The following is a 14,246-nucleotide window of genomic DNA, read 5'->3' on the forward strand; positions in this document are numbered from 1 at the left end:
AACAGAGGGGTCTAAAAACACTTACTTTGAAAATGACTGTTCATTTTGGAAGGCATTGAGTGATCTCAGTGAAATATAACTGAGTCAGTTGAATTTTGGATAGAGATCAGATTCCCAGCATGTATTCTGGCAGCATCTCTTCTTCACGAGTTCCATTCCTCAATATCTTTTATGTTCAGCTAGCACATGCAGCACTTCGGTCTTACGCGCTGCAAGCATTCAGATTTCAGATAACTTTCAGTGACTTCTTATAGATTAAATTAATAAATATATTCTTTTTATCTGTGCTTATTTACAGTCTTTATGTCTATGCTTTCTTCTATGTCTATTAATATTACAGAATGACGTATGCAGCAGAAATGATAATGTAGCACTAGGAATTATGCAGAGGATAATTTCACATTTAATGTTGCATATTTAAACGTTTCCAAGGTTAATGTTGCAGTGAAGTTTAATGTTTAATTGGCATAACCAAAATAGCTGGTCAGGGCTTCATATAGTTAACTCCTCTTTTTCCATGAAGACTCCTCTGGACTGCTGTGGCCCTGTTGCCTTTGCTTTCAGGACATCAGATTCTTCCAGAAACTTGCAGAAGAAAAATGCTGGGAAATGAGGAGAGTGCATATAATAAAAAAATGTCTCTTGAACATGAGAGTTTACTTCAGGAGTGAAAATCTTTGTTCCTGTATGGTCTGAAAAGCTTCTTAATACCTCACTGGTTATGTTAGACAGCATAAAATGCATATAAGTGTTTACAGATTATACAGTCATGAAAAATTGCTATCATTTAAGAACATATTTTTAGTGTATGAAATGCAGTATTGTAGCACACTGTTGAAAATAAAATATGTAAAGATTTGGTTGAACTCACTAACTGCTTTGTTTTCTAAACTGGTAATTATAAGGAAATTAGTTTCATATTTCATGAACAGCTAGCTTTGTTTTCCTGTTATTATGTCAGCTATATGCTGTTTCTTAAATATGTATTTTTATTAAAATATAGTAATTAGAAATTATATATCTTCCTGTTCTTTTGGCCTTCTGTTTTTAAAGCTGAAAGTACAAAAGTTTTCTGTATTTTGTCTAAAACACTGTTTTCTTTCTTTGCAGGTTAATAATGAGAATGTAGTGAAAGTTGGCCACAGGCAGGTGGTGAACATGATTCGACAAGGGGGCAATCACCTAGTTCTTAAGGTTGTCACAGTAACCAGGAATCTTGATCCAGATGACACAGCCAGAAAGAAAGGTACGTTTTTCTCTTTTCCTAGTGGTGTCCTAGGTCTTGCTCCTCAGAAAACATAATATGGACACAAAATTACTGTTACATAGATTCTGCTTTATAGATTTCACTTTTAAAATTTGAAATATTCTTCTCTTACTCAGAGTAACTTACTTCTGTTGGCATACATTAATATGTGACAAAAAGTGTAATTTTTTTTTTGTTTGTCATGAAATTTCATCTTTATGGAACTTTATACATGTGTATGTTTGAAAAACTACTAGAATTTCTTTTAGCAGTGAGAGAGATAAAGCACAAAGATTTTCTTTTATTGATTAGTTCCGAATATACTTGAGATCAGGTTAGTTTGACTTGAAGTAATTGAGAACTTAGATTTTGAAGAATACATGTTTTACAGAGGACTTCTGCAAGAATAAAAATATGGAAGCAGTACATTTAGACTGAAGTTCTGGTAGAAAAAAAAAAGACCATTTTGATGGGAACATGCCTTAGATTAACTCAAAATAGATTTCAAAATTAATTCAAAATAATAATATTGAATTAATTAATAAATATTAATTAATTCAAAAATAGATTAATTCAAAATTCTAGCCAGGGAAAATCCCTCCTCCTCTTTAAGTAGAAAACATGCACAGGTTCTTTTTCTGCCACTTAGCTGGTAGCAAGATAGCAATTACTCCAAGAGAGGCTAATACGGCATCATGTGCCACAGAGACTTCAGGAAAGAATTGTCTAGGTAAAATCAGGACAAGTTGGTGGGGGTTTTTTTCCAGCCTAGGTGTCTTTTTTTTTAATATTAATTTTGATGGAGATTATGGGTTAACCTATATCAAAAGGTTTGGCGACTGCCTTAAGAATTTCAGCGTTTCCTACCCACCCAAAAAAACCCACCACAAAAACTTCATCCAAAAAAAAAGACAAAAAATGCATTTTGCACAATTTCCTTCACCTTAGGTGTCTCTGAGTTTGCTCAGGTAAAAGCCACTCTGGGAAGTCATTAGGCCTTCATAATTACCATCAAGCAGAAAAGATTGCTGCTGCTAACTAGTGTTCAATACAGCTGTGTCACATTTTTCAAAATTCCTGTTCCTCCCACCAGTTTCTTGTATTGTCACTCACAGCTGCCTGGCTCTTCAGCACAAGAGCGGGCTAGAAGCCGGCACCCAAGGGCTCCCTCTTTGTCCATAAGTAAAACTTCCTGTCTACACTGTGAGTGTTCTCGACATCTACTGCTTTAAAAAGAAAAAAAAAATAACCACCCTGGGAGTGGGGAAAGGGTAAATTAAATTATGTCCAAACATGGTCCTGCCTTGGTTTTAGATTAATAGAATTGCAATTCACGCATTTTAAACAAACCTTTCCCCTCTGCCTTTTGGGATGTGTCATATTGGCCCTAAATAACAGTGCTTCCCAAAGGGAAGTTGCTTCTGTAAAAACAAACCCAGTTCTTTGCCATCTTTCCAGAGCCTTCTGTTGATAATGTATTCTTTTCCCAAACCACTCCCTTCTGAGTCTTGTCCCTTTTCGAGGCGAGTTGGTAGCCTTTTGTATTACATGGCAACTGCCGTGGTGCCGTGGGAATGGTGTGGAAGGATTTTCTTGCCATCAGTCTCCTTTGTGATGAGGCCAGTGTCAGATGCCCGGCCCCATTTAACAATCCAGTATTTTGTGGAGTTTCCCACACAGATTCGTTGTCACTCTTCTTGTTGGGCCAGGGCAGACCTCAGACTGAAGTTAACACGTGCAGTAGTTACGCGGCCTCGCGTCTGGCACTGAACCTGAGCTATATTTTTGCTTTCTTGTGACACAGTCATTCAACTTTCCATAAGAAGCTGATGGAGCTTAACAGGGAAAGGATAACACTGACATAGTGGATATAGGTGATACGGGAAGAATGTTGTCTCTTCCTTTCCTCCTTCACTCTTTCTCACCCTCTAACTGCTTTACCACCTTCTGTCAAAATGCTGCGGCCTGATGTATAGTATTGACCAAAATCCAAATGTTGCTGGTTGTCTCAGAGCCATTTCTGTTTACTGGAAATCTCCAACTTTCCTACCAACATTGTCATAATCTTTTCTGATGTTACGTTCCTTTCTGACCACCAGAAACATTGGTTTGGAGGATGCTGAAACACCTGCTGGATTTTAGTTTCTGTGCTAGATGATTGGCTTGATATTTTCAGACCTTTTTTATTCTGAGGTCCACCTGTCTCAGCATAACTATTGAGATAAATTTGAATCTTCTTTCTTGTATTTGTCAGATTTAACAGTTTGTTCAAAGGTGAAATTAATCTGGCAGAGATTGGCTGGTCTCCAGGAGATTTTCAGCTATGTACATTTCTTAGAAGAAGGGGCACAACTGCTGTGAGGCGTTTTCTCTGGGAAGTCTGTTCCTACTGAAAAACAGAAGTGCATGGTTATTTAGCTTTAAGTATTTCTGTGTGTCCTGTTACATAAAAGCTTGCTGATGTGTCAAACAGCCTACACTAAAAGCAGAAATGGTACAGAATTTCAGTATATGAAAAGCCTCTCAGGGTTTTTTCCTCTACATGTTTGTATTTATTATTACCTTATTTAATGTAGCATATTATTTTAAATGAATATGAAATTGTGTGTGTGTATACAGTGTTTCAGAGATGTGTATTTACTTACACTGTATATCCTTCTGTTTAATGCAAAGCCCCACCACCTCCTAAGCGAGCTCCAACCACTGCACTGACCTTGCGGTCTAAGTCAATGACCTCAGAGCTTGAAGAGCTTGGTAAGAACGTGGTTTTTGACAAGCATGCTGGCATAATAGAAATGTAAATATATGTATATTTGTTAAATTGACTAAAAAGAGCTGCACTGTGTACAGTATATAGAACAGAAAAGGTTTTAAGAATGCTGCATCTTTGGAGAGTTCAAATATGCATGATTTGCATGAATAATTTCTGTTTAAACTTGTGCCTTTTCTGCTACGCAAGAGAATGTTGATACATTTTGTGCATCATCAAAGTTTGGCACATCTACTAAAAAGTAATGCCGTATCATATTTTGTTAGATTTGCTTTCTAAATTTTCAGTTCATCTAATATTGTTTTATTTTAAATTTCTGTGGCCTCTCATTAGTGGACAAAGGTAAGCTGCCAGAAGCTGTTGTTAAAAAGCTGACAGTGTTAAAGCAGCTTCAACTTCAACTTCTTTTCATTAGACTTTGATCTGAAAAAGTGCATATTTTGCTATCACTTTGACTTCCGTGCATGGTATAAACTTAATTCTTCCCACTATTTGTAATAAAAAAGTATTTACATTCATCCCTTTATTTGCTAATTTTAAGAAATATGATTATATATTCCTTTGCTTGATCATCCACATTATAGATATGCATAATTTTGGGGGAATTTTGATTTATTTTCTGGGAGCGAGGAAGGTAGTTGTTCATTTCTTCTAGGTTTTAATATGTTAGGTCATTTAAAAAAAAATTCTGCAGCTAAACTAATAAATATGCTGTGGATCGACCATATATACAAAGAGAAAAGCACAGTGGATAGTTACATATAGTTATTACACTTGAACAGTGTGTTTTACAAGTGATAGTTGAGTATACAAACCATGTCCCTCATTGCAGACTAATAGAGTATATCATATAATAAAACCATTTTCCCATCTAATCTAATCTACATTGATCTAAATACTTACCTTTTTTTTTTTTTTTCCCCTGGCATGGACTTGTATGAAGGCCAACTAGAAGGAATCAAAGTTTTGTGGCCACTTTTTTTCCCCCCCTGGGAGTCAGTGTTTTTGGAGCATATGGACCTCATCCATTCTTTAGTGAGTCAAGTCACATAGCTTCAGTGGGAGTTCTTACCAACATTAGGGTTAGGGTTGGGATTAGGGTTGGGGTTTAGGGTTAGAGTTAGAATCTTAGAATCGTAGAATGGTTTGGGTTGGAAGGGACCTTAAAGACCATCCAGTTCCAACCCCCCTGCCATGGGCAGGGACACCTTCCACTAGACCAGGTTGCTCCCAGCCTCATCCAGCCTGGCCTTGGACACTTCCAGGGATGGGGCATCCATCAGGGTTAGGGTTAGGTTGGGTTAGGGTTAGGGGTAGGGTAGGGGTAGGGTTAGGGTAGAGTTGGGTTAGGTTGGGGTTAGGGATTAGGGTTAGGGTTGGGTTGGGCTAGGGTTAGGGTTGGGTTAGGGTTAGGGGTTAAGGTTAGGGTTTAGGGTAGGTATAATAACCACGTGAAGACCAAAATGAAACAGTCTGATTATTTAGCTCTCACAGTTTTTAGAAAATTTGACTTTTCTGTGCTAGGAAGTTTAGGAGCCTGACTAAATTTTCAAAAGTTTGTGAATGCTCTGTAATTTTTCTTCCAGTATTAAGATGTAAAATATTATTTTTGGAGCCATTTTTTGTGGTTTGGTGTTTTGATTTGGTTTACTTTCACGGAGTGCTAAGAGACTGTAAAACTTGGCTGGCTTATCAACAAATTTTCCCAAGGGGACAGAAATATTTAGACACCCTTTTTCCTCCTTCATTATCCCATTCTGCAAATCACTTTCAAACAGAGAGTAATCTTCTATTTCTCTTACTTTTCAGTCTTACACAGTAGATACTCTTCTGAAACAGAGAAAAGCAGGACTCTTTTCTAGGGGAAAATAGCTTATTAATAGTGAAGTCATGTCTGCGGTGAAGACCATCACATTTTAGCTTTCTCATCCCCCTATTCAGGTGATAGTACTTGATCTGCTATTTGTTCTCATCGGCTGGCAGAAACCACTGCAACCCTTGTGACTAGTGGGCCATGAGACATACTTGAATCTTTAAGCACATTTCCAATCCATATCTTTATCAAATGGGGCAAAAGTTATAGTGAAAAAACTTTACTATTCTGAAGAATACTCCTGAAATATGTTCCAGAAGTGCATGTCCCCTAATAAAGCTGTAGTAACATTAGAGTATGGCAGAAATATGTCTTCTTCCTAAACAAGACTGTAAATACCAGTCCCATTTGCCACCCTAGGAAACAATATGACTACTGTTATAAATAACACCTGTGGTCTACCTATTTTAACATTTGTCCTGTAAAAGGGCGATTATCAGATGGAACAAGAATTCTTAAATTGCACAACTGAACAAGCTTCCAAAGAAATGTTCTCACTATCGTCAGTTAAAAGTTGTCTTCTGACATAAAACACAGATTGTATGTGTGTATATATAATTTTTTATATCTTTATATGTATACGTGTATATATTAGACATCTGTATGAACTGTGAGAACACTCACAATTTTATAAGCCATTAAACTATCTAATGAATAAGCATTTTTTTTGTAAAATATATGTGCAAACTAAACAGGAAGTATGTATAGATGAATAGTGTGAATGTTCTCATCAATATATATGTGTAATCTTTTTTCTGAACTGAAGAAACTCATGGTCTCAATAATGTCTCGTGGCAAAGAATTCCACGGCTAATTATGTGCTGTGTACAAATGTATTTCCTTTTTATTGGTTTTAAATGTGATGCTTTTAATTTTATTGAATGTCCCTTGTTATGCAATAGAAGAAAAAGATAAATAGAAATTCCTCACTTGTTTTCCCTTTGAGTTTATATTTCTGAATTTTCTCCTAGCAAACTAAAAACCATCATTTAAAAAAAAAGAAAATACATCTTACAGTCTTTACAGTCATTTCCTTTGCCTGGCTCCCAGCCCTACTAATGGTTTTATTGACCTTTTTTTAGCTACTTTGTTCTCCATAATACTGAGCAGACCATCTCAGTTGTTTTCTTTCAAATGATTTAATCCAAAATATGTCAGATAACCTGTGCTAATGATACCTTTCCACTTCAATCTGCAAAGATTTGAAAATGCCATATTATCATTGTTTGAAAGCCCTTGTATCAATAAGGTGCCCCAATTACTGTTTTTAAGAAAGAATTTAGGGGGGAAAAAAAAAAAGCCTGTATGTGTATCCTTAATATCTGCAGGGGAGCAATTTCTTATAGTTAAGATATAAACCCTGATAAACTGTGCTTTTGCCAAGCTGTTTATCTGCTGTGGTTTGATAGATACACACGTCGTAGAGGCTAGCAGGGAGAGACTAACTTCTTAGGTGGAAGAAAAATGTTTATGCTCAAAATGACAGACAAGGATTTAGCACATAAAAATTACCTTCAGAATTGATTCACAGTTCATTCCCTTTCTATTTCCAAGCTTCAGTACGGAAGAAGAAGGGTAAGGGGAAGCATTTTGTCTCTTGTTTAACCTGTTTCTCACCTTTCCATAGTGAAGGATAATAACATAATGTAAATGTTGGCATATGGTCCAGTTTATTTTATGGTGTCAAATGTACATTAATTATTGTATATGTTTTTTAGTTATTTAGTTAATAAATTGCAAACACACTAAGAACTCAGACAGAAGACTACATTTGAAAATATTCCCCACATTTCTTCCTTTTGTCTCCTTTCCGTCATCTTGCCCTTTTTTCCCTCTTTGTATCCAACTCTTTTCCAAACCCTTCCATGTCATTTCCTCACAGTTACCGTACTAACTGGCAGCCACAGAGAATACGTGGCTAGTGACATACCCTCAGTGTAGTCCTACATTAGTGATTTTGCTTGTCTTTTTAATGGCCAAACGTTACGCCCATAACCACACTGTCTCTGTCTCAGAAATAGGGGTCTTGCACACAACACTTGAACTTTTGCCCTGGAGAAATGCTGCTCTGCACAGTTTTAAGTTTTGAATATTAACATCTTCCACGCTGTCCCATATGCATGGAATGCCCTCCCTGAACTGATTCCTAAGGCCACTACCTTCTCCTTGAAGCCACTCCTGAAGGCGCACTTCCCCTGTGATCCTCATTAAGCAATCATCTAAGTAATGCTGGCTAGGCAGAAGGGCAGGTAGAAGTAGTGGTGCTATTTTAAGAGGGTTTTTAGATGTAACTGCATGTAAATGTATACAAAGTTTGTTTGTGTGTAGCTGTATTTTTCCATACTCCTGTATGTCATCTTGCTTGCTTAGATTGTAAGCTCTCCTGAGCAGGGACCGTGTCATTTACACATTTTCATGGTGTCTAGCCCAAGGAAGCGTCTCAAACCTCCCCGAGCCCGTGAGTGATAGCTGGTAAAACAGTCTACGTCTTGCTCTTTGACGAAGTTCAGTGTCACGGCAAGGAAAGCTAGGCTGTAGGCAGTGTCTTCTCTCAACAGGGAAGCTTTCCCTTTTTAACGTTAAACAGGACAAAATCAGGTTATTTTCCACACTCTATTTTTCTGCTCTTTCATGACCTCCTTTCAGGTCACCAGCAGAGGTTCCAGTTAGTGATACTTTCCATTCTCCATTCAGGGAATATGACAGCATAAACCCCATTGCTACTGGTGTTTTTCTGAAAAATATGTTTTGGCAGCATATACAAAATCTTTATGTTGTTATTGTAGAGTCTTCTCTCAACCAAAAATTCAGTTGTCTGGGTCACAGGTGAGGGAGGCATTAAGATGAAAATAATGGCTTTTGTGATTCTGTTTGACTGGCTTTGTTGGTTGTCTTTAGAGAGGGGTTCTGGTTCACTGGGATGGTAGGAAGAGGGGAGGTCACAGACTATTTTTTGTATTCAACATAGAAGATACGACATTTCTGTCTGAAGAGAGAGATAATAAAATCTTCAGGTTCATAGCAGTGTAGCATAGGCAGTATTATCATTTTACTGCAGTTACACAGCGCAAATTACTAAAATGTAAACTGTACTTCACCTGTGCCACTACCTTTGTGCTTACAGTAATTGCCTGACTCGGAGAGATAGCATCCAACTTCAAAATGTCTGTTTGGAGGGGATGTGTTTTCAATAGTAAAACTACTTTCTGCATTTTGTGGGATATTGGGGAGGGGGAAGATGCTGCCCTTTTTTTTTTTTTTTGTGACTTGTAAGTTTTCAAAAATTGTTGAATGAGTAAGTTTTGCCAACATGTAAACTAAAAAAAGAATGTTTTGAGTACTTAAAATATAATTTTAGTTAATGTGTAGTTAGCCCATTAATACTGAAGAATAACCAAAATATTCATGCAGCAAATTAAAATAAATATTTGAGAATACTCTAAAACTAAAATATTAAAAGGAAAGTTATGAAACTTCCAATTCATTTTTTTTGGTCATAATTTTCATCATCACTACAGAAAATAGGTATCATTAAAGTTTCCAAATTAAAATTTTAAAATAATACATTTAATGAAATGAAAAAGTTCATGAAAAAGTTTACATGGCTCCTGAAAACCTTCTTTTTAAAGGGCTTTTACTTCAGTTTTTTTGTTTTGACTTATTCATTGATAAGTTGTTGTGGATGGAGAATTTTAAAATTATATGGTACTTAAGAAACACATCCATAAACTAAGGTTTGTGAACTCCTAGATTCATGATTTAAAGGTTTCATCCTCCTAAGTTCTTTTAATGACAGAAAATTGGTTTGATTTAGTAATTTGAGATTTTCTCTGAAAAATGAAGTGAACAGAACTTAATTTCAAAAACGCAATATAAAAGTCCTCTAAGAGAAAGTACAAAATTAAGAATGGAGCAGGCTAAATTTTCATACTGAAATGGGAATGAGAAGTTAAATAATTCTTCTGCATTAATAAATATTACTTTGAGAGTGTCACACAAGTGTCCTTTGTGAGCTAGTGGAGTGGTTGGTTTGTCCTTAGATTTGATATGGTAATCAATATATAATAATCCCTTGATATGTGTCAATACTGATCTTTGGTTTTTTTACGTGGGCTACGGGACCAGATACAAATGTAGCGTTTTTCTCCTTTGGACAGTTTAGATGCTAGTACCACCTCTCAGAGACAGAATAACTGTGATTTCATCAGCACAGAATGTTATAACCTGGCATCAAGTCTTAGCAGCATTTGAACAGAAAAATATCAGTTGATGGCATTCAAAAGAAATATTATTAGCTCTGTCTGCAATAAACATTCACAATTCATCCCATTCCTGTTGTCCATTGTTTCAAAGGTGGCACATTCTAATGGCATCTGAAACAATGAAATTGCAGAGCAAATATATATAAATGAATGCCAAACAGCGGATTACCTGACAGTGTTATGTTATGTTTGAAGAAACCACTCACAAAGATGTCTGGGTTCAAAATTCATTTTTTTATTTCACTGTGATGGAGTTGATGATGGAGATTTGTCTGCAGGAAACAATGGAAATACCATCAAAGCAACTTTCACGGCACTCACAGTGTCGACTCTTTGATAGTTTCCGTCATCTGCAACACTTCTGTGTAGGAAGAAGGTTTTCTGATCTTCACCTGACATTGTATTTTAGAAGATGAGAGCAAAAAGCATCAGGAATCATGAAGAATTGTTGGAGGGTATCCTTGTAAGTAATTGATTTGCATTACATATTTTAAATCTTAATGAGATAGCAATATAATAATAAGATAAAGGATGTCATCGGGTTGTCAGTTTTCATAAGCATAAAGCAGTGATGTTGGGTGAAATTTGTGAAGTATATGTGTGAAAAATATGGGCCCCATTTTTGTTGAGGTAGCAAGGTTATAGGTATTATGACTTGTAGTCTTGTGGGGAGTCCACAGCAGTGTGAGAAGGTGTAGGATTAGGACCATGTCTATGACATACGTGATTTTAAAGCCCTATGTAAGAGAAAAGTATTGAAAATTGGTACGTTTCAAGGAAAAACAACGCTAACCCTATGTTTTCCACTGAAAAAAAATGGGCACCTAGCTGGCAATGTGCTGATTAGCAACATTTGGCACAGAATCTTAACAGGTAACTCAGCACTGAACACCTTCAAACCAGGGTTTATGTTGTAGCTTTAACTAACATTCTCAGCACACTGGGAATCCTGAGCAGAGGTCGGCTGCGTCTCTGTGTGGGTGTTCCTATTTACACCAGTATTATTTAGAAATTATCAGCTTATCCTTGAGTCTGTAGTGCCCTTTCATGACACTTGTTTTTCTTTACCACAGGACAGTAATTGAAAAGGTTTTCAAAACCTTTCTGCATCAGCTATACAAGACAATGGTATAAAAGAAGTTGGAAAAGGAATTGTAAGTGTTAAAGAAAATGTGGGTTTTGTAGCATTTGGAAACAGACGAATTAAATGCATTGGCATATGTGAGTGTCACTTACTATACTCAGATATTATTAATTGAATATCTGAGCACATATTCAGAATCACGAGTGCTTGAGGAACGGTAAAAATTGCATGTGTTTCCCAACATGGTACAGTTAGGGCAGTGCAAAACTCTTTCAACACTTTTAATGTGTTCTTTCTCTTTTTCAGGAGCCAGGGAGATGAAGGACTTATCTCCCTCATCTCAAAACTCCCCTTGCTGCTATTTATCTTTTTTTTTCTTCAAATGTTCATATACCCATGTTAATTAATTTCTAATATAATTAAAAATAAATGGTTTTAGATAATTCATCATAGTTTGTTTGGTTTTTCCCCTCGGTGTGGAAGCGTGAGAGTAAGTGTAAGAACAGAGAAGGCTGCAAGTGTCCTAGGTCCTCCACCTTTCTTTTTGGTTTCGTTCGGTTGATTGTCTTTCTTTTGTGACTAGGCCAAATTTTCAAATGCTGTCTCTTAAACAGAACATCAAATTGCCACTTAAATTCCACCTGGCTTGCAGGGTAGGAGTGGGTATTGACTATATTTTCTGCTTTGTTTTTGTTCTTAAACAGAAACCACTGTTAGACAATGACCATTCCTCTTTCAAGGTAGGCTGAATTGTAAGGCTTCAGGACTGCAGGTGCATTTTAAATGCCTGTATAATTATTTCATTAATTGAAAATGCTGTTAAAGAGCTGGTACTTGAAAATTGTATCTACAGAAAGAATTTGAACATATCAGTTTTCTGCCTTCCTTAAAATTACTTTTGATGGTGTGATTATAATATGTAAATGTGACTTATATGTACTAATGTGAAGATATTTTCAGCCCTAGAAACATAAATAAGACTTCCTTTCAAGAAAGTTTTGGTAGTTCTTTAATGTGAATATATACATAAATCATGTAATGCTATTTATAGATACTCAGTGTTAAATGATTCATTTTAGTCACTAAGCAGTTTTTATATTTTATTGATTTATTTTACGTAATTTTCCCGTTTTTGGATTTTAGTGTACGTTATAGAGTTTACAGTATCCCAGGGAACATAGAAGTATTTTACTCAATTTTCATAGAAGGAAAGTGTTTCAAATGGCTTATGGTTTTGACTGTATTGCAAAGCACTTCTATTATTTCCTCATTATGCTAACTGCTAAGCTAATATTCTCTGCCTATTGTTTGCTGTATGATAAATATGTGATTTTGGCATTGTGATTTAAGCACAGTCGGGCAAATTGTTTGTTGGGGGTGGGGATGGAAGAAGTTAATTCCACATTAAAATGTGCTTGTGCTGGCAGATTTATAATAGTCTAAATGAAAACTCAAATCATTCCATTTCTGTATATTTTTTAACTATACATTTACATGACACAGCTGTAGGCTGAACTTGTTTCTGTCATCTAAATGTGATCATAAACAATAGATTTGGGCTTAAATCTTAGCCTTTAATATTCTTACTCTGAAACTATGCTTTAGCTAAGATTAGTCTTTAAATTCTTAGCAGTATGTTGATAACCTAGTTATTCTTTCAACCGTAGTGATTCTGGGATTCTTTGCCTACTGTTGGTCTTTGACAAATTTTTATACATCTATTCCTATTTGATTAGCTAAGAAGAAAGACATTAGTTTTCAGTGGGCACAGCTACTGTAACAGAGATCCATTTTTAACCGTCTGCAAATAGGAGTCACCTGTTTTTCCCCAGAGGCATTAGAGACCTATTCATCAAGTACAATTGTTTCTATGACAAGCAACATGATCATATGAACTTCTATAGTCTGATCAAGCTTTCTTTTGAAATCAGTAGGTTCTCATCTTTCTACAACCACCCCATTAGTACTGGAAAGCTGTTCTAAAATTTTGTTCATCTGCTTCTTTGAAAACGTTGTCTAGATTCCCATATGTACTTTTTCACAAATTCGTCCTTTACATAGTTCCCCCACCCACAGACATTCTCTCTGAAGTATTTATCAAATTACTTCCCAGCTATTCTTTTGCAAACTAAGCAGGGCCAGGTCTTTTGCATATATATGGGAAGTGACAAAAAATCTAAAAGGAATACAATGTAAATAAGTTCACCTACTTGTTTTAGAAGCTTACTTTTTTTGAGACTTGCAAATGTATAATTATACACATAATCACTCCTGGTCTTTATGCCAAAAAAAAGCTACTTAGAGTTTAAAATAATAGAAATTTTAAAAATTAATCCATAAAATAAAAGCAATGCCATGGCCATATTTTTATGTAGTTTAAATGAATCTCTATGCATTTGTAATAAGCACACATAAAGACTGTCCCTTTAGTTTTAGTACTGCTTATGTAACTGATTTTTGCAGATTATTGATGAGGAAACAAATTTTACCAGTGAATGAAAGAAATTAAACTGAACTTGCAAACTCATATTTAGGGAAGGCGATGGAACAAAATATGTGCATATGCAGTACCTGACATTAAGGGCTTTGTGCCTAGACCTGTTGACACGAAGGAAGAATGAATGTGCTGTGTTCCCATCACTTTCCAAAAGGAAAAATACATGTGCCAAATATTTGACTGTGGTTGACTGCAGATGCTAGAAAAGGTGGGTGATACTACAGCATATAGGTGCAGTTGGCACTGTATGAAGTTTTGCATAACTGATTGCGCCTGGTACAGTTTCTGTCTGTATCTATCTTAGGTATTTACAAGGCATCTATCACCTTGGTACCTAAGCACTTTGAAAAATGCACCCGCCCAGGAGGCATGATGCAGATACAGGCAGAGGCCCAGGTCCAGAGCAGCAGAGGCAGGTCCCGGGAAGCTCCCCAACTGTGTTACCGCTGTAGTTGAGCTCCTGGCCCCCTTGTTGTGGCCAAGAAGCATCTCCACCTACCTGTCAGCCGGAAGA

At 36.2% G+C, this 14,246-nt stretch overlaps 1 protein-coding gene across 1 annotated transcript in view; it reads left to right on the top strand.

Annotated features, from left to right (window-relative positions):
- Positions 1 to 1,110: 1,110 nt before the first annotated feature.
- Positions 1,111 to 14,246, top strand: part of SHANK2 (SH3 and multiple ankyrin repeat domains 2) — a gene marked incomplete at its 5' end in the record, with an annotated part of 40,646 nt that continues 27,510 nt past the window's right edge. The window contains 4 exons of the mRNA XM_010147605.1: positions 1,111 to 1,246; positions 3,920 to 4,000; positions 4,350 to 4,358; positions 7,444 to 7,464. Coding sequence (XP_010145907.1) covers positions 1,111 to 1,246; positions 3,920 to 4,000; positions 4,350 to 4,358; positions 7,444 to 7,464 — 247 coding nt within the window. The remainder of the gene's footprint in view (positions 1,247 to 3,919; positions 4,001 to 4,349; positions 4,359 to 7,443; positions 7,465 to 14,246) is intronic.

Source organism: Eurypyga helias, unplaced genomic scaffold (genome assembly GCF_000690775.1).
Source record: "Eurypyga helias isolate BGI_N326 unplaced genomic scaffold, ASM69077v1 scaffold10392, whole genome shotgun sequence".
NCBI classification, from domain to species: Eukaryota; Metazoa; Chordata; class Aves; order Eurypygiformes; family Eurypygidae; genus Eurypyga; species Eurypyga helias.